Source organism: Cheilinus undulatus, linkage group 5, assembly GCF_018320785.1.
Source record: "Cheilinus undulatus linkage group 5, ASM1832078v1, whole genome shotgun sequence".
Classification (NCBI taxonomy): Eukaryota; Metazoa; Chordata; class Actinopteri; order Labriformes; family Labridae; genus Cheilinus; species Cheilinus undulatus.
In genome coordinates, this window is record NC_054869.1 from 38,812,736 (window position 1) to 38,838,854 (window position 26,119).

At 39.0% G+C, this 26,119-nt stretch overlaps 3 protein-coding genes across 5 annotated transcripts; 1 reads left to right on the forward strand and 2 right to left on the reverse strand.

Annotated features, from left to right (window-relative positions):
- Positions 1 to 2,594: 2,594 nt before the first annotated feature.
- On the forward strand, positions 2,595 to 16,330 carry smyd1b (SET and MYND domain containing 1b). 3 transcript variants are annotated; one of them, XM_041788044.1, is made up of 10 exons: positions 2,595 to 2,844; positions 4,970 to 5,146; positions 5,426 to 5,639; positions 7,621 to 7,751; positions 7,953 to 7,991; positions 9,363 to 9,558; positions 11,925 to 12,017; positions 12,266 to 12,429; positions 12,524 to 12,692; positions 16,011 to 16,330. In XM_041788044.1, exons 1-10 carry the CDS (start codon positions 2,723 to 2,725, stop codon positions 16,173 to 16,175), a joined length of 1,470 nt encoding a protein of 489 aa, XP_041643978.1. In that variant the 5' UTR covers positions 2,595 to 2,722; the 3' UTR covers positions 16,176 to 16,330. The 3 variants fall into 3 exon arrangements, with proteins under 3 accessions (XP_041643978.1, XP_041643976.1, XP_041643977.1); XM_041788042.1 differs by lacking the exon at positions 7,953 to 7,991; XM_041788043.1 differs by lacking the exons at positions 7,953 to 7,991; positions 16,011 to 16,330 and adding an exon at positions 15,212 to 15,339.
- A 1,659-nt stretch (positions 16,331 to 17,989) lies between these two features.
- LOC121509967 (fatty acid-binding protein, liver-type-like) lies at positions 17,990 to 19,026 on the reverse strand. Its single transcript, XM_041787789.1, has 4 exons — positions 18,866 to 19,026; positions 18,464 to 18,636; positions 18,167 to 18,259; positions 17,990 to 18,078 (listed from the first exon to the last, which is right to left on the reverse strand). Exons 1-4 carry the CDS (start codon positions 18,930 to 18,932, stop codon positions 18,028 to 18,030), a joined length of 384 nt encoding a protein of 127 aa, XP_041643723.1. The 5' UTR covers positions 18,933 to 19,026; the 3' UTR covers positions 17,990 to 18,027.
- A 2,533-nt stretch (positions 19,027 to 21,559) lies between these two features.
- Positions 21,560 to 25,643, reverse strand: LOC121509989 (isotocin-neurophysin IT 1-like). The gene is made up of 4 exons (XM_041787836.1): positions 25,578 to 25,643; positions 25,348 to 25,469; positions 24,636 to 24,840; positions 21,560 to 21,898 (listed from the first exon to the last, which is right to left on the reverse strand). The coding sequence occupies exons 2-4, from the start codon at positions 25,465 to 25,467 to the stop codon at positions 21,756 to 21,758; spliced, it is 468 nt and encodes a 155-aa protein (XP_041643770.1). The 5' UTR covers positions 25,468 to 25,469; positions 25,578 to 25,643; the 3' UTR covers positions 21,560 to 21,755.
- Between the last annotated feature and the right edge of the window lie 476 nt (positions 25,644 to 26,119).

The window sequence follows — 26,119 nt, forward strand, 5'->3', positions numbered from 1 at the left end:
ATAACATGACAATAACAAACCGTCAGATAGTTAAAAGTAATGACGGGGAAACTGAGAATTATAAATCTGGGACTTATGGTGGCTTTCTTCCTGATGAACAAAACCCGTAATGAGCTATGAACAAAAAATTAAAGTAACAGTACTGAGCTGTGACCTCTGTTAACCCTTTCACCCCAAAAAGACACTCAATATTGGATAGAGCCTATGTTTTCACCCATCTTAACTACACAAAAAAATTGGCAGCATTTCCATACATTTATGTTATCTAAATTTGCTGTACTTTTAGTTACCGTATGTTTTGAAATGATAAAATATCCATTATTCTACTAATTGGTGGTGTCAAAAAGATAAAAAACTTAATGAGCTTTAGTGTAAATAATGCAGTTTTACACATATTAAAGTGTAAGTGAACCCCCAGCTCAAAGCTAACTCCGCTCACTTTAGTAATTCAAAAAATTGCACAGAAAGTGAGCAGTTTGGTTCTGAGAGGAAGGAGGGGTAAAGGACGGGGTTTCCAGGTGAGGCGGGAGTGACAGTGACGTCCACTTGCCAGAAAGTGACACAGAGTCCCGCAGCACTGCTGCCTCAGAGAGATTATTCCCCTCCAGAGTCCCCTGAAGCAGGCTGTAGTGTGGTGGTGGAGTGTGGTGGTTCTGAGCACTTGTTTGGGCCATTTGCTCCAGCCCCGGCGTTACTATAGCTGGAGCTCTCGGAGCTGAGGCAGTGCAGGCAGGAGAGGATGGGAGTGGTCTCTGAATGTAAAGTCAGTTAGAGGCAGTAACATTCTACCTTTTTTGTAGAGTTTGTGATGAAGAAACCTACCGGTGGTAGGATTCTGTCAATAATGCCCGCCTTTTCAGAAAAGATTCTTCAAATCAGATGTCTGTTTGAGCTAATTAAAAGCCTTAAAAGGCAGATTTTTTATCAGTTTAGTGCAAATGTCAGAAAAAAACAACAACATTGATGTGTTTTGTCTTTATTCAGCCAGATACTTTAGTGATGAAAAAAAGTTAAAGTGTTCACTACTTCTTTAAATATGTGAGTATATAATAATTCATAAATTAGTTATGTTTTTGACAAATTACATAGTAAAAACAATAATTAATTCTGAACTTTCAAAAGTTGCCTTTTTTCTAAAAGCTTTTTTTCATGTTTATGTTTTGGACTTTTTTGCCATTATTTGATAGGACAGCTGAACAGATAGAGCAAATATGGAAAGAGAGAGTCGGGGAAGACATAGACCAAACATTGATTGAGAATCGATCCTAAGACTAGTGTATTGAGGAGTATATGGTTGCCTGCTTTACTATCCAAGTTGACTCAGGGCCTGAAAAAGAGCTTTTTAATATAAAATGTGTACAAGCGCGTCGCAGAGAACATAACTAAAACTAGGCATTAGAAAACTTTGATTTCTAGACACTTGTTAACACCTGCATATGGCAACACAATCCAACAAAACTTGTATTTTAAGGATTATCCTTAATTTTCTTTATCAAGATATGGATTTTTGGACTGCATGTGGTTTCCGCTCACAGCAGTAATGTTCCTGGTTTGGATCCTGGTCTGACAGGTTCTTTCTGTGTGGAGTTTACACGTGGGTTCTCCATAAGCCCTTTGGCCTCCTCCCACAGTCCAAAAACATGCCTGCTAGGTTGATTTGTGGCTCTAACTTTTCTGTAGTAACTGTGAGTGTGCTTGGCTCTTTGTCTCAGTCCTGTGATTTACTGGTGAAACAGTAACAAACAAAGAATCTAACCAAAAATATGACCGAGATGATAATTCATCAACATCAAAATACATCAAACCCAGATGTCATGTGATGCCATGCAACCGTAAGGCATGTTGGACAACAATCAGAGTGCAGGCATCATGCGATACTACACAACTAAGACGTGGACCTCATCGGGATGCAGGCAGGACACAGACATCAAGTATCATAAAAACAATAGAACCAAGTTGGAACCCAGGCAATGAATGGCTAATGAATGTTAGAGTTTCTGTTCTCTACTCACTTTTGGTGGTCCGCTCATGTTTTGTGGCCTACTTTTTGGGGACACCGTAGAAGACCCCCTGGCCATGTGCCTGTGTTGTGTGAGTGTAAAAGCAGAGGTGTGCTGTTATGTCATAACTTCTGCTGGAAGAGCGAGTAGGTAACAGAAAGCCCCAGAAGAGTGTGGAGATTGGCAGGAAGATCTGTCAAATGTCTCACAGCTGTCCTACGTCACCACAGGCTCATGATAGACGGGAGCAACTGAGAGCCAAAAATAACCCACAGGGACCAGGTCCCTACCAATTCATGGGTGGGGGTGGGGGGTCTTCCACCAGTTGAAAGATCATAAAGCAAGTGCTTCCAAAGAGTTAAACAAACCCCAATATCATTGAGGAGAATCAACCAGTTTATTTGCTTCTGTTTTAAACAATAATGTAGGTTTTATTGATGAGTATCTTAGTGCAAGAAACTTTATTTCTTAGAAGAATACAGGACGAATCAACACCAACCCCTTTTTTTTGTGTCCCTTGGTACAGTTCAAGAGGTGGAGGGCTATTTTAGTACCTTGGGGCAGGAATGTGCAGTTGTCATTGAAGAACACAAAGGACACAGATTGGTCTACAAGTTCCTCAACTACCATTACTCTGCATTTAGCCTCCCTCTACCGCTGAAACGCTCCTCTCTCGTATCTCTCATTGCTTGCCTCTCAGGAACCAGAGCAGCCTCTGAACCATGGAGAACGTGGCGATATTTGACTCACCTGGAAAGGGGAGAGGTCTGAAGGCGACCAAGGAGTTTTGGGCCGGAGATGTCATCTTTTCTGAGCCCAGTATCTCATCGGTTGTGTTCGACAGGTATGGTGATGATGTAAACTGTTATTGTTGTGACTCAGTGTTGAGGAAATGTTCATTGTGAGAATGGTCATGGTGCTAATTGATTTCTGATGTTTACAGTCCTTGTGCAGTAAATGAGGTTTCAGTGTTCTGGAGGCATGCTCTGTTGATGAAATTCCCTGGTTTTCTTGTGATAATGAGTATCCATGGCCGTATTTTCAAGATCTTGGATTCTTTATCTTGTGTTTCTAAAGTACTGGCAGATGTAAAAGTAGGCTTAACTAACATCATTCGTGTTGCAAATGACAATGGCTATCACAATGACCAGACCATTGTTTTACTTTTATGATACAGTGGAACAATAGTAGATACTTTGATACCACTGATCATAAAATTGTTATCAGATTAGAGGAGTGGGCAGATATCAGTAATATGGCCCAAGACTGGCTCAGCTCTTACCGTCATAACAGATGCTTTGCTGTGTCCATGGCCAGGTCTGTTTGCTCAACAATCCAATGGGGTCCCCCAGGGTTCAGTCTAAGCTCCAACTTAATTTTCCATCTCTATGTCTACTCCTGGGAATATTATTCAAAAATTTAACATCCATTTACTGCTATGCCAACTTTACGTCCCTACCACACCGTGTGACTGGTCAAACATAAATGAATTAAGCAATTGATTATCAGAAATCAAAGCCTGGATGTCAGACAACTTTCTACAACTAAAAACAAAAACTGAAGTAACTGTCATTGGTCCCTCAGCAAAAAAGAAATTCCCTCACATCTAGGCAACCTGTGTCATTATGTGAAGCCCTCTGCCAGAAATCTGGGTGATTGTCGATCAGGACTTTTCTTTTGAGCTGCATGTTATAAAAAATACCAGCTCAGAAATATAGCCTAGCCTTCAGACAGTGCAAAATACGGCAGCTTAACATAAACGTGAACCAACAAATCTGCTCATATTACCCTAACTTCAGCTTCACTAAACTGCCAGTTGCTTCTAGGATTGATTTTAAAGTTCTTTTACTAACTTTTAGGCAAAAAGTGGGCTGGCCACTCCCTATACTTCTGAGCTTTTATCCTCCTACAAACAAGGTCGCAGTTTGAGATCCAGCTCTGGTGGCTGTTCCAAGTTTGAGCCTAAAAAAACCAAGGTTGATAGCTTTTGCTGTCAGAGCCCCTGACTTTGGAACAGCCTACCAGAGGAGATCAGACTTGCAGAGTCAGGCCCTCATTTTACTTACAAAGGCTGTTTAAATGGATACTTTCTCACAAGCAAAGAAAGAAAAAACATGAGCACACAAGTCACTTTCACGCAGTTCAATCTTGTGCAGAGGACTAACATTTAATGTGCTTGTGTCTTTATCAGAGCCAAACAGTAGTGGTAGAAACTGAGCATCAAACTGGGGCAGAAATGTAATTCAAGGGACTTTGAACGTGATATGGTTGTTAGTGACCTGTCAGGTTTTCATGTTGTTAACACCAAATTCTGACCCTACCATTTAAATGTTGCAGCTGAAATTTAGCCTGTGGAAACTGTAGCCTCAGTTTTCTACTCTCAGCTGACAGGAGTGACACTCAGCAGTCTTCTGCTGCTGCTGAAGATTCAGAGATTTTCCTCTGCGTACCTCGGTTGTAATCAGTGTAATCATTCTTCTCTGACCTCTGCATTTTGGCTCAGAGGCCTGCAGCTCATTCCCTGTAAACCCTGGAGATGATTATGTGTGAAAATCTCAGTAGATCTAAAGTTTGGCCATGGCACGTTCCCTTGACTCACCTTTCTTCCACATTCTAATGCTCGATGTGAACTTTGACAGATCATGTTCACCATATCTACATGCCTAAATTGATTTGTTGCTACTATATTATTCAATGAGTAGTTATCTGTGTTTATGAAATTATGATTTTTGTGAGAAACTGAGCAGGTATACCTGAAACAGCTGGGTGAATGTTTCCCTATTACTACTGTAGTGTCAGCAGTTTATTAGATATTCATTGTGTTTTTTTGGCTTTTGAACCTTTATTTGGCCTTCACATTTGACCCCAAGAAAAGCCTCTTGAAAAAGCTAATTGAAGCAAATGAATTAAACTCTTACTTTTACCATTTAAGTTACAGATCATAACAGCTTAACGTTTTTGTGTTGCAGCCTAGCAGAGCGTATCTGTCACAGCTGTTTCCGCAGAGGAGAGAAGCTTCAGAGGTGCGGACAGTGCAAGTTTGCTCATTATTGCGATCGAACCTGCCAGCGTGCCGGCTGGGCTGAACACAAGATTGAATGTTCTTCCATCAAAACTTACGGCAAAGTACCCAACGAGAACATCCGGTAAGTTGAAGGGCGAGGAACTGTGGATGATCAGGGCTTTTATTTTGAAAAAACCTAAATTCCACATTCTTGTGGTTTTGGTGTAGTCCAAATTCGCTAATCCATTCTGGTTGTCAATTCAAGTTCATGTGTCCCCAAAAATATGAATGCCAATTTTGATTAAATCAGTTTGCGTATCAACAAACCCCTTAGCGTAGTGTTGAAACAACATGTACAACTGACTTTTTGATACTACAGCCCCTTATTTTCTTCTTCATTCTTCTTTTTATGTGTGCTCAGATTGGTGGCTCGCATCATGTGGCGTTTGGACAAAGACGGGAGCACGGTGTCTGACATGCAGCTGACCACCCTTGACGAGCTGGAGGACCACATCGCTGACATGCAGGAGGATGAACTAAAGGAACTGAAAGTGGACATACACAACTTCCTGGACTACTGGCCCCGTACCAGCAAGCAGCACACAATCGATGATATCTCACATATTTTTGGAGTGGTGCGTTATGATGCTTTATTGGATGGTTTTAACGTTTGTCATTTGACAAGGTCAAGGTTTTTGACAGGCCTTCTTTGTTTAATAGCTAAACAAAGGGCTAAGTCTTTTTCTTACTTCTTAGCTTGAGCTAAGGTGTTGAGGCGCTGACATGTATTCATAAGTTTCTAACCAGTACAATGGATGAATTTATTTCAATATAAAAAAACAGCATGTTTTTTTGTGAAGACAAAATATGTTTTTTTAGTTAACATAGAAAGCAAAAAGGCAGGTCACAGTGATAGGTCAGACTATGACATGCAATACTGCCTTGCTTAAACTACTGTAAGTATTTAAGATGATTTCTTTACCTTGCTCTTTTGCAATTAAGACAAGATCTTCAGAAATCATTCAGAAATTCTTTACTACATGAATTAAAGGAGTTTTAAAATGATGTTCACAAAGGGCTTCTTTAGATTTGAGAGCCATAATAAATAAATATCCCACAAAAGAAAAACAATGACTATATATATATATATATATATATATATATAAAACAAGAAAAGAGCAAATTTGAGAAATAGACTTTGTTGAACTTTCTTTAGCTATTTTCTGATTCTGTTGATTTGGCAGAAAACAAGCTGGTTTGATAAAGGTAAAGCTGCATTAAGTCACTTTTTGCCTTAATCCTGTTCTTTGATCCTCAAAAGAATTAAAGGGAGACACTTCAGCAAAATAACTTGGACCCTTGTACAGAGGCTATTGCCTACGGGGTTTTCAGCCTGGGTTCAAATCAATCAATTTGTATTTGTATAGTGCTAATTCATAACTAAAGTTATCTCAAGACTCTGTTAAAGCATGCAGGTCTTGACCTAGTTTATTATAGTTATCTAAAACTAACTAAATAATTTAAACTATAATGTAAAATATTTAATTCTATATATAAAACTTTCTTTTGAAATTCCTCATTCCTGTTCAAAATGGTAAAACGTGGAGAGCTCACTGAAAATGAAAGAGTCTGCATTAAAGCACTTCATGATGCTGGATGGTCTCTGAGACAAATATGACAGGTGGTCTTATAAATTTGTTAAGCACTGTAGGTCTTCAGTTGCATTTAAATATCAGTATTAAACAAACAAAGGGAAAATGGAAGAGTACCCTATTTGAATGTGTTTTACAAATTGTATGATGGTTACATTTTCTGACCCTTTTAAGTTTAGTATCCCATATTATTGAAAAAACTAGAAGTAACACTAAAAAATGAATAAAAATAAACTTAAACGAAGCATATTTACAAAATGAACCTAAACTAACAAACCAGAAGTAAAAACTAATAAAAAAACTAAACTGAAATTTAAAAATGTTAAAACTCATTAACAAATAAAAGGGAATGAAAAATTCAAAACTATTATGACCTTGGTCTAGACTGTACTCTTTCATGTATTTTTGTCCCCAATCAATCAACTGTCTTATTAAATTAAATGCATTTAAAATAAAGCAAAATAAATTTTGAATACAATGAACTTCTACAAACTTCCTGTTACTTTTTTGTCAAAACCTTACTTCTTCTCTGCTACTTCAAATCACTCAGCTAAACCCATCCCTAAAAATAATGCAAACAACATGCATGCCTGTTGCCACTGTAAAAAGTTTTTCCACTCCGCTAGCTATGTCAGACTCAGAGGACAGAAACACAACAGCTGGTTTGTATACATCACAAAGAGCTGAAGCAGGTGTGCTGCACAAATGATGAGCTCTTAGCACATTTGTGCAAGAATGGGTAGGGTGGGGTGAAAGGTCACTACTGACACTTCTAGAAGTGAAACACTGAACTCAGATCTCAAGATCCCCAACTAATCAGCAATGCTACCAAATACCCATGTATATACGTTTTGAGCTTGAAAAAATGATCTGGGGGTTTAGTTACAAATGTTTAATTTGATATATCAGTGACATTTCTAATTATACATTTCTAATGTGAATTCTTGTCTTCTCTTCCTTCCAGGTTAACTGTAACGGTTTCACTGTGAGTGACCAGAGAGGCCTACAGGCGGTCGGTGTAGGCCTTTTCCCAAATTTATGTCTGGTGAATCACGACTGCTGGCCAAACTGCACTGTGATCCTCAACCATGGCAAGTAAGTCCAATCAAAAAGTCCAACTTTAGTTCATAGAAAGTACTCAATATCATATTATTGCCTTCAAAATGTCACAGCTAAAGAAAATAGACTCTAACTCAAAGCACAAAGTTCAAAATAAGTGTATACATGTTGTTGTGTGTGGGTGAGCGTCCATCAAGGTATAATTTGGTGTAAAACTGCTTCCTGTTTGTCTTTCAGTCAGTCGGCTGTGAATACTATGTTTCATTCTCAACCGAGGTGCGTTACCTCAACCTGAGCCTTTTTAACTCTTCTTAAGAGAAACATTGAGACTGTAACATTAAATCACTACATCTTCAAATAACCTTCATCCGACTCCATCTTCTAGACCGTAAACATCTCTGCCAGTAGTGCTGTGTAGTTTTCCCCACCGGCTGGATGTGACTCCATTTTCACATCAAAAAGTCAACACCGTCGCTCTAACTTTTATCCAGCTTTTAGAGTAACTAAAGGCTGCTATGTCTCCTTTCTCTATTTCTCCACCTACTGATCAACGTTACACACTTTCTAACTTTTTCATGTTCACACAAAGTGTTGTCACGTGCTGCTGGTTTTGTCACTTTGTGTGTTATCACATAGTGTGTCTGTCCGTCATGTAAAAACAGAGTGCCGTGGTCACACAATTTTGTCCACCTCTAACCACACTTAAGGCTATGCAAAAACATGAAAAACACAATTTCTCTTTTGTTTTCTAAATTATTTTCAATTCATAATATTTCATATTTAAGGCTTCTACTCTAAGCTGAATTAAAAATTGTGAAAGATTTGTTAAAGCTTCTGTGAGGAACTTTGGATTAGTGTTGACGTTGGTGCCGCAAACATTAACCTCTCTGTTCTTTTTGCTGATTTTGTCCTGTAAATAAGTGAGTATTATTATTATTTTTTTTTGCAAGAATTTTCATCCTGTCTTCTCTTCCCGTCCAAATTGTCACCTGTTTGGGATCGTTGTCGTGAAAAATGTAAAAAAAAAAATGCTACTTTAGCATCGCTCTGTGAACATGTTGTCTACCTTAGGTGTTGTTTGACCAAAAGTACCAGGAACTTTTAGTTCAAGGAAGTGTTCTGGGAAGCAGTTGCTGTGCAAATTTGTATGTCGTAGACTTTTTCTTCCTCGGCACACATCCATGACCCACTGAAGACATCTCTGCTTTCTACTTTTGGGTCCTGACCCACCAGTTGAGAGCCACTGATATAGAGGCATCAGTAATTATTTTATTACTATATATATGACTATTTCATCATTTAATACGCAGTAAAAATTTCCTCACAAGAGCTTTAAATATAAAGGAAATCCAAAACTTGTCTAAAAATTGGCATGTTTTTGCAGGATGCTGAAAGAAAGTAAAGTTTATCTTTTGGTAAAATTTACTGAAAAACATAAAGTCTGTATTTAACACATGCATATGTTGTTAAATTTAAGATGTAAGTTAGATGAATATTATCTTAACAATAAAGTGAAATTCACTCCTTCAATCCTTCCTCTGGATTGACTGAACTGACGATGGAACAGGTTTCACCATCACTCAGAAACTGTGAATGAAGAACACCGGTTCATCTCTGCCTGTTCTTAACCATGTTTCTCCTCCTCAGGATCGAGCTGCGTTCTCTCGGTAAAATCTCAGAGGGAGAGGAGCTGACAGTTGCATATGTGGACTATTTGAATTTGTCAGAGGAGAGACAGAGACTGCTGAAAACACAGTACTTCTTTGATTGCACGTGTGAGCACTGCAAGAACCGAACCAAAGACGACCTGAAGATGGGAGGAAGGGAAGTGGACGGAGTCAAGGTTTGTATAGTTGTTTTTTAACTTTTTAACCCACTTTTACTTGCAGAGGACGCTTTTAGTCTGCACAAAGTAACAAAGACTGAACTCTGTCCCTGCTTCAGCTCCTGACTTCATGTGTGATAAGGACAGGCGGGAAACATGAGAAGCAGAGCAGCAGGGACTATTTTAAGCAAAAGATAGCGCCCAATGCATTCAGCTACACAAGTGTGTGTGCCACCATACAAACATTCATTTAAAAATCGGAAAAAAAGAGAGAAAATTCACTTCAAGAAACTTTATTTACTGAATAATTTATTAAAAATAATTTCTCTTTGATTTACCCGAAATTATATAATTTCTATTTTATTTCTATAATGATCAACAACTACACCAACCTGTTTAATATTCACAGTTTTATACTTAGTTATATTATAGCCTATATTACATTTAGTTTTGTATGTGGTGTAAAGCAGAGCAGGAAAACTGATGGCCTTGAATGAAACAGCTTGACATTATCATAATCTGTGTAACACGAGGCACTTCACTATTCCAAGGCAAAGGTTACCAGTCTGCTTTGTGTGTCAGAGGTTATAAATAACAACTGTGAGGGACTATTAGCAATAAACACTCAAGGGAGTCTATCACTCAGTTCTTTCAACCATTTAAATTTGATTTATTAACCAAAACTGTAAGGATAGGAATAATTAGGCTGTGCTAGATGATCATAAATCATATCTTTGTTTTTTTTTTTTTAAGCTGAATGGCTCATTAAGACATATCCTGTAGTCAATAAATGTATCATTGTTGGTGCTTCTAAGTCTGGTTTATGCATCCACATAAATTAAAACTTGTGCGCTGAGTAGTCCGCGTCACTCTGCAATACTCTGCCCTGATGCAACTCGGCAGAGCCAGTTTTGTGCCAGCTCTGAAACTGAACACCTGATGCTGGAGTTTGAGCTGAAAAATGTTGAGCAGCAGTTGATTACACTGCAGCTGTTGCAAAGAAGAAAGAGAGGAGAGGAATGTTTGGATACTGAATCAATTGAGGCAGAGGTTGGGGAATGTTTTGCACTCATTTGGCCAACAAAAGACATGAATGTGGACATGCAAAATAATTTGAGTTGACAAGTTATATTGCTGTCTCTGCTATTTATTTTTCACAAGACAACACACATTATGGTGTAGACAACTCAGAGACTGACAGTTACCTGTGCTAACCAGGGGACCAAACATCGGGCTTGCTGTCTGCGTAGTTTTGACACAGATTTGGAAACAAGGATGAGAGAGTTGGGGAGAAACATGCAGGGAAGGAGTTGCAGGTTGGACTTGAACCCCAGCCACCTGCGTACATGGGCCGTGACCTAACGGCCAGGCCATCTGCACCCCATCCTCTTTTGCTCTGTCAGTAAACTGTGAACAATTTCTTTACTAGGCATTAGACCTGGCATTTTTTCAAATCAACTTCACCATACACTCAATAAAAACAATATTGTCTTACCTTTTATTTTTATAGAAATATATCAATGTATCTTAAATCCTCTTTATATATTGCCCTTTCATAGTGTATGGGTTTGATAGAAATCTGTTAATGGTCTTAAATTAAAAAAACGCATCCAAAAAAGGTAATACAAAACCACCAAAATTAACTATATAGTATCAGGCATCCCATATTAGGTGTAAAAATTTGGAGCAAAAAAAAAAACAAACAAACAATAAATATTGTCAAATAAAGATTAAAGATGGCTAAAATTTATGGATTAGTAAGCTGAGAGTTTCTGGGTCTTTTTGTACAAATGGATATATTTATTTCATATGTTGACTCTCAATATTTGACCAAGAAACAAACAAAACATTCAAGGCTGGGACAGGAGCTTTCACAGCAGGCTTTATGTCTTCTCATATGAACTTTGTGTCAGATTCGGTAGTGCCTTTTGGCTTTAATAATATTAAAAATATGTTTTTTTTAGTCAATTATCAGTTGAATAAAAGCGTTATTTGAGGGAAGCATTTGTCTGTAATTTCCAGCTTTACCACTAGATGCCATCAAATCTTAAACACTGGTCAGAATCAGGCTTATTGGCCAGGTGTGTTACACATACAAGAACTCTGACTTTGATTTTCTGTGCTCCCTATCTACAAACATTAAATACTGAAATAACGTAATAAGCCTTGCTGAGACGACAGTGCCATGGCAAGGAGGGCAAAGGTTGCTTAAATCTACATTATAATATAATGTTTTGCTCTTATACTGATTTGTACATTCACATGTGTTAGATGGCTTTCCCTGTATTTACTATGTACTTTATATGCTCATCATCAAGAAGTGATACAGTGCTGTGATTTGTTGATTCATACTTAATCATTGTCTCCCATCTTTGTTGTTTCAGCCCACACAGGAGCAGGTGAAAGAGGCGACAGATTACTGCTTTGATATACTGGACAAGATGGACAAGGCTCGGTTAAATGGTGACTATCATGAGGTAATGTCTCAAATGACCTATTGCGTCCTATTAGATGCATGCTTTTTGACTAAAAGTACCAGGAGCTTTTAGTTTGAAGATCAAAATGGATGATTAAACTCTAGATCTATCTACAGCCAGTTTTATTGGGATGTACCTCAGCTCCAGAATAAAATATTTTCTTATTATTCCAGCAGAGTTGTTTTCCTTCCTTCCATCAAAGCTGTGTTTAACTTCCAAGATCTGCTTTTGAATGTTCTTGTTCTCAGGTGGTGAAATACTGCAAGGAGTGTGTGAAAAAGACAGAGCCCATTTTGGCAGACACTCACATCTACCTGCTGAGGATCTGGAGCACACTGAGTGAGGTTCAAGCTTACCTGCAGTACTTTGAGGATGCCGCAGACTACGCCCGCAAAATGGTGGAGGGTTACATGTGAGTAAAAAGATACTCAGTGGTCAGTTTCAACAGTACAGTGGGAATACTTAAATAATAATCACTGGAATAAATCCAACTTTGCCCCTCACAGGAAACTGTACCACCCAAACAACGCTGCTCTGGGTATGGCTGCAATGCGTGCAGGAGTGACTCACTGGCAGGCTGGGGAGATCGAGGTCGGCCACGGGATGATCTGTAAGGCCTACGCCATTCTCATGATCACTCACGGGCCTACACATCCAATCACCAAGGACCTGGAGGTAAATGCCTTGTAATCTTGAAATAAGTATTTAAAACAGCAATTAGAAGAGGTTACAGTTTTCAATCAAAAAGCTAAAATACTGCTTTGGGGACTTTAAAAGTTGGAGTTTTGAGAATCTGTTGTGAACTCTGAATGGGAACATGGGCATACACACTAGGCCACTGGGGCCCCAATTGACAAAATTTTGATTTTGGATTAAACATTGGGTTTGTGTTAGGGTAAGGGTTAAAGTAAGGGTTAGGATACCAAAAGCTTAAATTTAAAACTCTGACCTGCAAAACCTGATTACAGAACTTTTAATAAGTCAGACTAAACAGTCTGCTTACAGGAAAAAACCTTGTCCTCCATGAAAACCCTCTAACACACGTAATGTAGATAAGGCTAAAGCTAAACAACCTACATTAGATGCTTTTTAGCTAAATAGCTAACAAAGCTATGTAAGCTATTTAAGCTGCAAAGATAACATAGCTATGAAGCTTATGTAGCTAAATCTAAAGCTAACAAACCTACAGTTGAAACCAGAAGTTTACATACACTATATAAAAAGGCACATAAACTTTTTTTTCTCACCGTCTAACATTAAATCAGATTAAACTTTTCCTGTTTTTGGTCAATTAGGATTACCAAAATTATTTCTATTTGCTAAATGGCAGAATAATGAGAGAGATAATTTTTTAGACATTTTTTTATTATTTTCTTGAGAGTCAGAAGTTTACGTACATTTCATTAGTATTTGGTAGCATTGCCTTTAAACTGTATGACTTGGGGCAAATGTTTTGGATATGTTTCCACAGGCTTCTCACTATAGTTTGCAGGAATTTTGGCCCCTTCCTCCTGGCCGAACTGGTGTAACTGAGCCAAGTTTTTAGGCCGCCTTGCACACACATGCCTTTTCAGCTCTGCCTATAAATTTTCAGTGGGATTGAGATCAGGGCTTTGTGATGGCCACTCCAAAACATTGACTTTGTTATCCTTAAGCCACTTTGTAACCAGTTTGGCGGTATGCTTAGGGTCATTGTCCATTTGGAAAACCCATTTGCGCCCAAGCTTGAACTTCCTGGCTTATGTCTTGAGATGTTGCTTCAGTATTTCCACATAATGTTCTTTCCTCATGATGCCATCTATTTTGTGAAGTGCACCAGTCCCTCCTGCAGCAAAACAACCCCACAACATGATGCTGCCACCCCCACGTTTCACAGTTGGGATGGTGTTCTCAGGCTTGCAAGCTTCCCCCTTTTTTCTCCAAATGTAATGATGGTCATTATGGCCAAAAAGTTCAGTTTTAGTTTTGTCAGACCACAGAACATGTTTCCAAAAATTAAGGTCTTTGTCCCTGTGTGCATTTGCAAACTGTAATCTGGCTTTTTTATGTTTCTTTTGGAGTAATGGCTTCTTCCTCGGAGAGTGGCCTTTCAGCCCATGTTGGTACAGGACTCGTTTGACTGTTGATAATTACACACTCTTACCAGCTTCAGCCAGCATCTTCACAAGGTCTTTTGCTTTTGTTCTTGGGTTGAGATGCACTTTTCGGACCAAAGCATGTTCATCTCTGGGACACAGAACCTGTCTCCTTCCTGAGCGGTATGATGGCTGGACATTCCCATGGTGTTTATACTTGCATATAATTGTTTGAACAGATGAACGTGGCACCTTCAGGCATCTGGAAATTGCACCCAAGGATGAACCAGACTTGTGGAAGTCCACAGTTCTCTTCCTGATATCTTGGCTGATTTCTTTTGATTTTCCCATGATGTTACACAAAGAAGCAGTGTGTTTCAGGTGTGCCTTAAAATACATCCACAGGTGTGCCTCTAATTAACTCAGATGTTGTCAATAAACCTATCAGAGGCTTCCAAAGACATGACATCATCATCTGGGCTTTCCCAAATTGTTTAAAGGCATAGTAATCTTAGTGTATGTAAACTTCTGACTCTCAAGAAAATAATAAAAAAATGTCTAAAAAATTATCTCTCTCATTATTCTGGCATTTAGCAAATAGAAATAATTTTGGTAATCCTAATTGACCAAAAACAGGAAAAGTTTAATCTGATTTAATGTTAGACGGTGAGAAAAAAAAGTTTATGTGCCTTTTTATATAGTGTATGTAAACTTCTGGTTTCAACTGTATGTTAACTACGTTAGTCGATGCCACGTCAGCTGATGCGGCGTTAGCTGATGCTGCATTTGCTTTAGATTCTTCAGCGTTAACTATGTTTGCTAATGCTCAAGATACTAGTGCTAAAGCTAAGGTTGCTACATTGGCTGATGTAGCAGCATTAACTATGTAGCCAGTGTAACTCAAACAAAGCTAAAGTGAGCCACTGTTTGCATGACTACTTCTGAAATGGGCTATGCATAATTTAATGGTGGATTAGACCTCTGATCTTTTTTCAGGTTTATTTTTGAAATGTTGTTTAGTCTGTAATGTTTGCCAATTTGATATTTCATGAATGTAATCGGCAGACATTTATGAATGAAGTTTAATTAAAGAAAAAAACCTCTGAAATGCTGTACCAGCAATTTAGGTCACCTCCGTTCTGACAGAGACGTCGTCTCACAGTAGTGGTCCAAAAGAGGGGGCATCTCGGATCTGTGGTACACACCCATCCCCTTCTCAATAATTGAAATTTAAAGGTAAAACAAAAAATAGTAAATCTTTGTTTCAAAGAGCTTTACATGAAGCTATATCCTGTTGAATAGCTGTCTGATATGTAGCTTTGCTGCTTCTGTTTGCTTAAGTTTTGCTCAATTTGCCATTTATATGAAAAAATGCAACAGTTTAAAAACATATCCCTGACCTTATCAACTCCAAAAGTAGGTTAGCATCAGTGAGCCAAAAATATTTAACAGCTACAGAGTCAAACATTTTCTCCAGGTGTAAATAAGCCAATAAAGTATCAGATAACAGACACTACACTGTGGGCTGACACTGACCGTGTAGCCAGAAACAGAGCTGTAAATAATTGCAGATGTTGATTGCTGAATAGATTTATTGCTTGCAGTTAACTTCTTCTATAAACTGTTGTGTTAATATTTCATTTAAGTGCTTAGAAAATTGTGTTGTTGCAGGTTTAAAATGACAAAATCTTCCTAATATCTCACTTGGTTGTCTCTGTTTGAAACCTATTTGTAAGATATGATTAGAAGAAGTCACATCTTTTAGATGGTTATTGCCCTTTCAGGCACCTGCAGATTATAATTTTATGTATCTCTCAAGTTAAGCACAAAACTCAAGTTACATGCCTGCATTACCTTGTGTTTTGCTGCTATTTGATATGAGGACACTGATGGTGTCTTCTTTGTGATATTTTATCAGGCAATGCGTATGCAGACAGAGATGGAGCTGAGGATGTTCAAACAGAATGAGTACGTTTACCACAGTATGAGAGAGGCGGCTCTGAAGAACAAACCGATGACCATGTTGCACGAACCAAAGTCCGTGGAGGAGGGAATCAAGAATATGTTCCACCGGAAGAAGTAAACAGGACTCCATTCAATAAACCACAGAAAACCCTCCAATTGTTTACTGCTAACAGATTTCTGAGTATTGTCTAGGTCGGCACATTTAGTCACAATCATTTTCTGTCTCAGTCACTTTTGTAGCTTTACTTTTCATTAAAAACATTTCACATTCAACTTATTATGTTCCTTTTGTTTTTGATACTGTTAACAAGATTCTTTTCAAATTTGAATGCAGACATTTTATGCAGCTTTTGCTAACTATACCATCAATATTCAAGTCAAGTTACCCCTCAGTCCAATGTTTCTTGATCATTTGTGCACAAGATAATGTAATACATTGCCAGTAATGCTGATACTAGAACTTTAAACTTCAATATGAAACAAGTCAGAAAATGATGCCTGTTTTGCAACTAACAGAAAGCAGCGAATAATGGGAAATTTGTTTACTTTCATCAAAACTTGCAAGCACTCTTGCATAGCACTGTCTAAACTGCACAAAAGTTTTTTCTTCATCTGGACCAGCCTCAGAGTCCACCATCACCTTATGAGAAATTGTGACCTTAATTTCCAAAAAATATTTGACCACTTTATTTAATTAAATGATGCCATTTTCATCAGCACACCATGATATAAGCCCTGGGAAGACACAATTACTGTGACATATGAATTTTGCTTGTTTTTAGAGATCTTGCACAATGATCACATGAACACGCCACCTTTATTATCCCAAGATAATGACATAAGTTAAAAAATACCAAAGTGTATTTATGGCAAAATGTCATGTCAAATGTTTGCTGTTCACTTGGAGCTTTCTTACATCAGACCTTTTTTCCCAGGTCACATCCTTATAACCCACTGAAAAGCAGCTCTGGGACCCACTATACTACTGATAATCAAGCAGTAATCTTTTAAAACACAGCAGAGGGAAGTATCAAAGTACTGAAAATGTTTGTAATCTTAAGTGATATTTTGCCGTCTTAATCTTGTTAAAGTTTAAACACCAAAGATGCCATTTCCATCATGTAGAAACCATCCACTAAGCTTAGTGAAACGTTTTGATTCTAAATTTAGATTTTCACTTATTACAAAGGAAAATGGATATTTGACAGTGTTTCAGTTTCATGAGTGTTTCAGCTCTTCTTAGAGCCAAGTGGGTTAAGGCCCAGAACCACTTTAGATTAAACATGTTTTTAATAGGTTAGAGTAAATGCAGCCCCAATCCCCTGTGGTTCTGGGTTATTAGACTTCCCCCTGCTGCTCAGTGAGTAGCTGTGTTGAATCTTTGTAGTAATATTTGAAAGAGCCAGTGCATATTAATAGTCAATACTTGTGCAGGACTAGACAATTTTAATATGCATTACAGTCAGTGGTTAACTTCCACTGACTCCCAGTTGGATGTTTCATAAAGAGCAAGGATTCAGGACTGACCTCAGTCACAGCTAGTGTCATTTGTTAAATGTGAACCATTTGCCCATTTAAGTTGAGCCTTTAACAGCTCGGAAAGCAGGAAGTCCCACAAACCAGGTGCAAGTTGATGAGCAGTAGTTGCATTTCGCAAGGTAAAAGCTTTTCTACCAAGTGAATTTTCTGCAAGCCATTTGTCAAGGGTTGAAACGCTCCCCCAGTATTGCAACCGTTAGTGATAAAGTGTGGTTAACAGTCCTAATTCGACTCCGTGCAGTCATGAAAAGACCCTTAGCCTGTTAATGCAACACTTGAGATAAGGCTACAGTCTTTCAAAAGTGTCACTAACTATTAGCATTAAGAGACTTCAACAAATAGCAGCTTCCTTCAGGCATGTAGTTTAAATTTAGTTCAAAGAGAAGACAGTGGTGCATTTTTAAACTTTTTATTATCCCAAGTGCAGACATTTAGACGCGTTTGCTGATCCTCTTGTATACAATATTACCAAGAGTCATTGTCTAGGGAGGAAGAAAAGAAATTACATTAGAAAATTCTGAAGAGTCATCATCAGAGATCCTGTAAAGTGACAGCTTCCCCTTTACTCACATTGACAATCGTGTTCCCATCCACCAGTTCTGTGACTGACTCAATTCCCTTGAGGGAGACCTTCAGCTTGCCATCTTCACGCCTTACAACAGCCTGAAGATTAACAGAAACAGGTTTGTAGCCGATTTGTGCAAGGCAGAGTGTCATTTTTAGGTTCTGTGAGGATGAGTCAGTAAAAATTTTGCCGGGTTCCATCTAGGCCTTGCAAATTCAAAATCCCCAAGTTAAATAAAGAGTACAAAATGTCAAAGCCAAAACGATGTAGGTTCAAAAGGTACAAAAAAGGTCCTGGCTTACCTTGATCCTCTCCCCAGTGATTGTCTCAATGTCGGCCTCCTGACCGATGACAAAGGAGTTAGTGAGGACCTTTGTGCCGGTTGTGACCGTCACTTTGAAGTTGTCACCGCTCTCCTCAATTTCAGAGACGCTCTTTATGTCTTTGCCTTTCTGGATGAGCTCATCAGGGAGACCTGAAGATAAAAGGCAGCAGGTTAAGAGGACATTGCAATAAGTTTGTATTTATTTGACTTGAAGGCTTCATTTAGTATCTTAGAGCGACACTGTTGGACAAACCAGCTGGCATTAACTTTTATCAATAAAACAAAATACAGGCAGCTTAGAATCAGATCAGTGTAACAAAAACTACGCAAAAAAATCAGCCATTGAAAAGAAGTAGACAAATGTAAGCATGATTCTTACCGATGGCCTTCATGAAAGGCTCAAAGCCCTCCTGAGACTCCAGCTGGTATTTTCCAGAGAAAGACATGGTGACAGACGGTGAAGGTAAGCTAGAAGTGGTATCCTGCCTGTTTTATACTCTAACTGCAGCCGTGCAATCATTAACCCCCAGGTGTCTCCAATTACAGGAGATCCAGCCCACTTCAGCACTAAAGATAAACCACACACAGAGATAAAAGAGGTTCACAGTGACCAGACTCCAGAAGTAATCTTTCGTGTGACTGAATTTAAAATCAGTCCGTTGTTGTTCATAACAGAGAAATGACCAAGATCCTGCAAGTCTTCTGTTGTGTAAAGTGAGACTGATGACATTGCATGAATCACACACCAGAAGAACAGCTGATTGGACAAAAGTTGCAGTCAGGCTCCTGTTTGCTGCTTTCTCATTTCCTTTTTTCCTCCCTTCTTCTCTCATTTTCAATTTCAGTTCCTTTTTTCATCACATTTCCTCACTTGCTTTTACCCTTTTGTTTTCAGCAAACTCCCATCCCGGTGTACTTTCCTTGCATTGTTTTTGGCACTAGATTTTTCTTATTTGTTTTTTAAAATGGGTTACATTAAGTTTTACAGAGTGGAGAGTTTTAGAAACTTCTCATTAAAATGTATTTTGTAAAATGTATCCGTATTATAATTTGTCCTTAAAGAATCAAGGCATACTAAGATAGTATTTCACCTTATGCTGTATCTAATGGGACAAAGTACATTTTACTGTCAAAGACTTGATTTTAGTGCCCCCTAGAGATAAAACATTACTTCTAGGCTTAGCATTACTTACCTTATATCTTTGCTGTGAATGTGTGGGAAAAGAAAAGGCTGTGTCTGCAGATGAATTTCATCTGGCACCTTCTGTGTAGCACAAGTTTCAGACGATAAAAAGAACAACACGAAAATAAACAATCCTCTCTCTGATGGCCTCATTTGCTCTTGCACTTCTGAATGCTTTGGGTTGTCTGACCATTCATTCATATTCATACGAACATCTGCTCAGGCCATTACTGTGAACACAATGTTGCAATGTAGCCTCAAAGCCTGGTACACAATATAAGATTTTTAAAATCTAAACTGATTTTTTAAATGACAAAATAGAATGGCAGATTTAGCAGTTTTGTTCTTGTGGTGTAGTGTGCAAAGAAATGACCAACACAGCACACTACAAACAGATTCATTCATCAGCAACCAGAGTCTCCACGTTCAAAACTCCAAGTCTCACACACTCAAACATGACTTAAGAGTGAACAAGCTAATGTGGCTAGCCGTTAGCTATCTGCTATATCCACTGTGGTAGTGGTTTTGGTCTAGCTCCTCTCCTTCTCAGTTTGATTGCATGTATGTATGTTCTAAAAGACACTGTATAATCACTCATGTTGTTGCCACAAATCAACAAGTTGGAGCTCCATTACTGTTGCCATGGCTGTGTTTGTTGTGCTTCCTCCATTTGGTCAGCTTGCTTCCTTAGTGGCTATTGTTTTGTTCTGTTCTACCTGATCCTACTCATGCCTGATTGGCTGTTTTTGGTCATCTCTCTACTTTACAAGTCTTCCAGGGCTGGCTGACAAGAAGCATCCCACAGCATGATGCTGCCGTCAGTGTGCTCCACAGTAGGGTTGGTGCCTTTGGAGTCTTCCTGGTGGCCTTTGGTGAGTTCTAGTTGAGATTTAATATGAGTTTTTTTCAACAGTTGCTTTCTCTTTGCCACTCACCCATGAAGCTTCGACTGGTAAAGGTGATGCACACTTTTTATAGGCACTGTACTCCACAAATTAAGATTTTTACGAATCACACTGCTGCACAAACCCTATTCCTAGCCTACTTTCTTGACCCTCCAGTACAATTTAATTGTAAACCTTTCAGATTGATGAAACCACCTAGTGGTGGTTGTAGTTTTAGTCTGTTTTGTGACCAGTTTAAAAAATCAGAAGCTTTGAGAATGAGATTTTGCACCACAGTTTTTAAATTTTGACTTTGCTCCTGTCATAGAAATTCCTTTTTGTAGTTCTACATTTTTATTTAGGAAAATTGTATCTATATTTTCTTTATTTTTTAAAAGTCCCTGCACCTAGTCAAAACCTTACTGGTGTTGACTGTCAGCACCACAGTGTGAACCCTACTCCACATTTCCTTACAGGTACTTTACACAGGTGATGTCACCCTCCATGTAAGATAAGCTCCCTGAGCTCCTACAGAGCAGACAAAAGATAATGAAATAATTAAATCAAGCACAAAATCAATAATTTCTCATCTATGTCTTAAGATTTAAGATTAGTGTGAAATCTGACTTTTTTTTTCAGGTGAACAGAAGAACTAAACTACAGGTTAAAACCAAAGGTCTTAACTATGAAGTTAATGCAGAATGGTTCAAAGGTGACTACTGTGCAAGATAAGTGTTAACAGTGTTGCAACAGCCATACTGTGTCAGTGAGAGCTGCCAAGACAAAACACACACACATACATCATGCATCATGTGAGGATTCTTTAGAGTTCTGTTGCAAGATTATGCAAAGATGTGAGATAAAGTCGGCTGTGTGCTTTGTACATTAGTGATAGCAGACTTCGTATAGAGTAGAATAATGCTGCAACCTGATAAGCTTTATGCTGACTTGCCCTTAGTGTATGGAAGGTTTACAGCAAAGTCACAGGGCAAAAAACAACACTATGTACTCTCCCAAACTTTATTTCTGCATGCATATATCTGGATGACCACTGTCCATATTCATCCCTTTTTCATACATAAAAATAGATCAACAAAGGCACTCTACAGAGAGATGAAGACAAACAGAGAACTATTACTACATTAACTACAACTACAGGTCCCGGTTCTTGTTTCCAAAGAGGCCGTGGTGTCTGAAGCAGCTCATTGGTGGACTCGATGAGAAGTGTGACCAGCCAGATGCAGCAGCTTGAGGATGATGTCACCAGGGTCGCCGCCGTCAAACTGGCTGACCTGGTCGTCTCCTTCTTCGTCCATGAGGCAGGATTGGTCTGTAGTGCAGCTTTCTGTGTCAGGAAGGAGGAGGAGGAGGAGTTCAAAAATGACTGATTGATACTTAATCTAAACACTTTATGATGTGTTGTTTTAGGTCTAGTGTCTGAGGACCATGAATGGGGAATACAAAGGTCAAGGTGACAAATGGTGCACAACTCAAATGTAGAAATAAATACTGCTAATTTAAGCTGCTGAGAGAATTTTATGGCTGGTTATAAAACAAACGGAAATTAGAAACTACTGCTCTTTATGATGCGCAAAAGCAAACAAACCATCAGAGGGAAGATTGATTATTTCTGTATCATTAATATCGCCCTCCCCCATCATTAACTGTGACTGATATTTGTTAAAAGATTGCAGAAGGAGAGTTTTTTGGAAAAAGTGAAAATAAACCCCACTACAAGACAAAATTAGTGGAAACTAGGGCTGCAAGCATCACTGAACACCTTCGGCACCTGGCACATCAGTATTTGGTGTACACTGGCCATATGGCAGAGCTGCTAAATATATTGTTATTGAGACATCTATCAACCACAGAAAACTCAAAATACCCTGACCTGTCATTTTCATTACAGCCAACATGAAATGAAAGTACACAATGTAAAGCATGTTGTAAAAATATTGCTTTGTCTATATAAAGATGGCTCATTGGCATGTACTGTATTTCCAGTAATGACAGCACTGAGTCAATTTGCAGCCATGCTTTGTAGAACGGCTGGGGTCGTTTCCTGCACAAACAAAGCAGCAGCAAATCCTCTCGCTGCATATCAAATTCCAAATTCCTAGGTTGCATGTGGTGAGGTGGCTGATCTGTTTTTTTCTATAGATCTTCCCACTGAGCCGTTGAGCCACGCCCACCAACAAAACCCATATGTAACTTTTCAATTTTTCACTGTGATTTTTTCAACCAATTTTCATGGCAGTGCAAGCCCTTTATAGCTCTTCTTAACCAATTACTAGAACGATTAGCCACTGCTTTGTCCACCAGTGGCACCAAATTGAAACAAACTTCCCAGGATGAGCTTTAAAATAGGCTTCATACTAGTGAGAGATCCTGTTCAAAATACGTAGAGCTTCAAGGAATCCAGTAAACTAAGTAAATTATGTTTTTTTTTTATTGTAAATGTAGTATAATAAAAGTGAATCACACAAATAGATCATGCATTCAGTAAGGGGTAGTTACTAAGAACAGGGGTGTCCAAGCTTTTTCCACTTAGGGCCACATACAAAAATATATAAGAATGGTGGGGCCACTTTCATACTCCTGGCCTTGAGGGTGTAATGAATCCAGAGTAAGTTAATACAATACTCGCTTAGCGAGTGAATACACCTAAATGGCTTGTTAATGGCTTGCAAGGCAAATAGTTATTTTCAGGATTTGGGGCAGCCAATCGGATTTAAGGTAGCCCTGTTTGGCTCTGTCTACCACTGGCTCCGCCTCTGAAATGCTATTGGTGCTGCTATTTGCTGCAATAATCTATCAAGACATTATTAATCAATATATCTTCTTGTCAAAATGTTTGTTTACAGAATCAGCATGGTAGCTCTGCCCGGTGTTGAAACTAAAAAGTACACTACAGTTGAACACAAGCTTCATCATCTCATGTGGGCCATATTTCATTTTATTTCTAGAATTTGCCCCGAGACAAAAAAAAAAAAAAAAAAAAAAGGACAGCAGGCTGCATTTGGCCCCCGGGCCATAGTTCGGACACTCCTGACTTAGAAAATTTAGTGAAGCACAAAACTGTGATACTTTCCAGCATTCACTTTTAAGGTGATCAGAATCCTTTGAATTCAAGAAAGTACAGGCTCTGAGTCAAATAAAATATACAAAGAGTTGAAGGCTTAAAAACAGGCTGTTTGGAGAACTACTTACAGGGTAAGAGGTCTCACACATACCTGTACCAGTATGGTAAAGCTGAGATCAGACTACGTGTTTTCAGCATGATTAAGGTCAGACCTTACAGCCAGGGTTGGAATTAGCACCTGCCACCCGCCAAATGCATGAACAGTGAATTTGCTCAGCCTACCAGCCACTGGGGCAGGTGAATAAAAGTCAGGGATTTTTAAATGCCAGTGGGATGAACTGAATCTCAGTTTTCTCCCTGAAGAAAACGTGACCTCTATTCTCTTGCTGATCTTGTCGTGTACATAAGTGGTTATCAAAACATTGTACTGTCTTTAAACACGAGACACATGGAAGTAGCATGATAACAAAACTCTTCAGCAGAAAGTTAATGATTGTGTTAACTCACCTGTGAACTCATAATAATAAATTGATTATTGAGGTCGTAGAGGAATCAGCGTGAATTTGATTAAAACCAGCTAAAAACCCTCTCAAGGGATTTCAGTAAGTTTTGGAGCAGGACTTTTACTTTGAAGGTATTTGTTATCCATTGCTATTCTAACTCAGTAGGTGGAGTCGGTTGTCCCCAGCGCCTGCAGTTAAATGCCAAGTGCCCCTGTGCAAGACACAACCCCAATTTGCTCTCACTGCTTTGTTGGTTGATGTGGGTATAGATATGTTTGAATGGGATAAGCTAATACTGATGGATAATTCCCATAGCAGTCTTTGCCACCAGTGTTTAAATGTGGTGTGACCTGAGCTGTAAACCCGCTTTGAATGGTCAGATGGCTAGAAAAGCGCTTCACAAGCTTAAGTCTATTAATTAAAGCATTGCTACTTTATCCACATCTATCTACAGTTAAAGACGTGACTGTTTAATCATCCTCTGCTCCATTTCTTACCTGCATCACAGCAGACTCCTGAGGCAGCGCAGCGTCCTCCCTCTGACCCACAAGGTCTCCCTCCTGCCTGGCAGGGGGTGAGCAGGTAGTTCTCCTCCACACAGTGAGCAGTTTCTGGGGAGCCCAGCAAGCAGCCGAGACCCTCCCCGCAGCAGATACTGGGTCCGAAGCAGCGACCCCTGTCTCCAGGGCCACACGCCATGCACTACAGGAGGATATTATTATTGTTATTGTCAATGTAATAGGCATTTACCTTTAGCATTTTGAATCATCTTTCCTTTTTTCAGTTTCACTCTGATCCAAACTTGTTTTTGTGTTGTCTAGTCACTGAGACAGACCTGCCCACAGAAATTACTGGACCCCTCATAGGCCCAGTTAAACAGCCCTTCACAAATGTGATCAACAAAACTAATACATGGATCAGCAAAAGTTGCACAAGCCTCTTAGCTGAGGCCAGGCTCAGATCATCTCTGAAAAAATAACAACCCCATACTTTTAATAGAAGAGGTGGTTGAGATGGAGAGTATTTACAGCTACCATTGCTTTAATCTAGGATGGCCTGTGTTATTGCCAACCTCCAATCCATAACAAGTTCCTTTTTCCTTAGTTAGGTTCACTCTTTAAGTTTAAGTGAACAATAGTGCGTTTCCTAATTTTGGCTCTGTGACTTCATAAAAGAGTCCGAGGTTTAATGGTGACCAAAGCAGCTTACCTTGCGCTGTGGTGCATCCATGATGGACCTCTTCCCTCCGATTGGACAATTGGAGATGTAACACGCTGAACAGATGGACAGGAGGAAAAATAGGCACACGGACACAGCGGCTCCAGTCATTTCTGCAGAGAGATTGAAAGAAAGATTGAAAAACAAACTAGTTAGCATCCAAAATTACAACATTAGAAGCCCGTTGATCAGAGTTAGCCATTCAGATGTCCAAAACTCACTCTTTTCTTGGTTGCTTTATGACCAGAAGGTTTGGTGATTGTTTCAGGCTCGTCTGGTTTTTCTTCTGTCCTTAGTGCCTCTAACATGACTTATATACCTCCAGAGCTTCTCTAGAGAGTGACACAGAAACTAAAAAGCCACTTAGAGATCCTTAATGAGCCTGTTTTAGTTCCTGTCACCTTCAGAGATGAAGATGACCACTGGGCAGGCTCGGGGTCAAAATGGCGCGGCGGTTCTGCGGCCTGCTCTGCTTCTTACTGTTGCGATTCATTAAAGATGGGATTTTGCTGCGTGACCGTGCATGTACGAGTCGACAGAAAAGTCAAAGAGGTCAAGAAGTGAATCAGGAGATTAAATTACATTTTATAAAAGAGGGTACGTGAGTGTAGTACATCTGGGATTTTACTAAAGACTCTTTTCATTGAGGAAGCAGTCATAAAACATGGGATAGGCTGTTTAGGATTTCTCCTTATTTTAAAATTCAGAAAACATCAAAAATTACATCAAAACTAATAACAACAAAAGGAAAAATGGGTGGTAG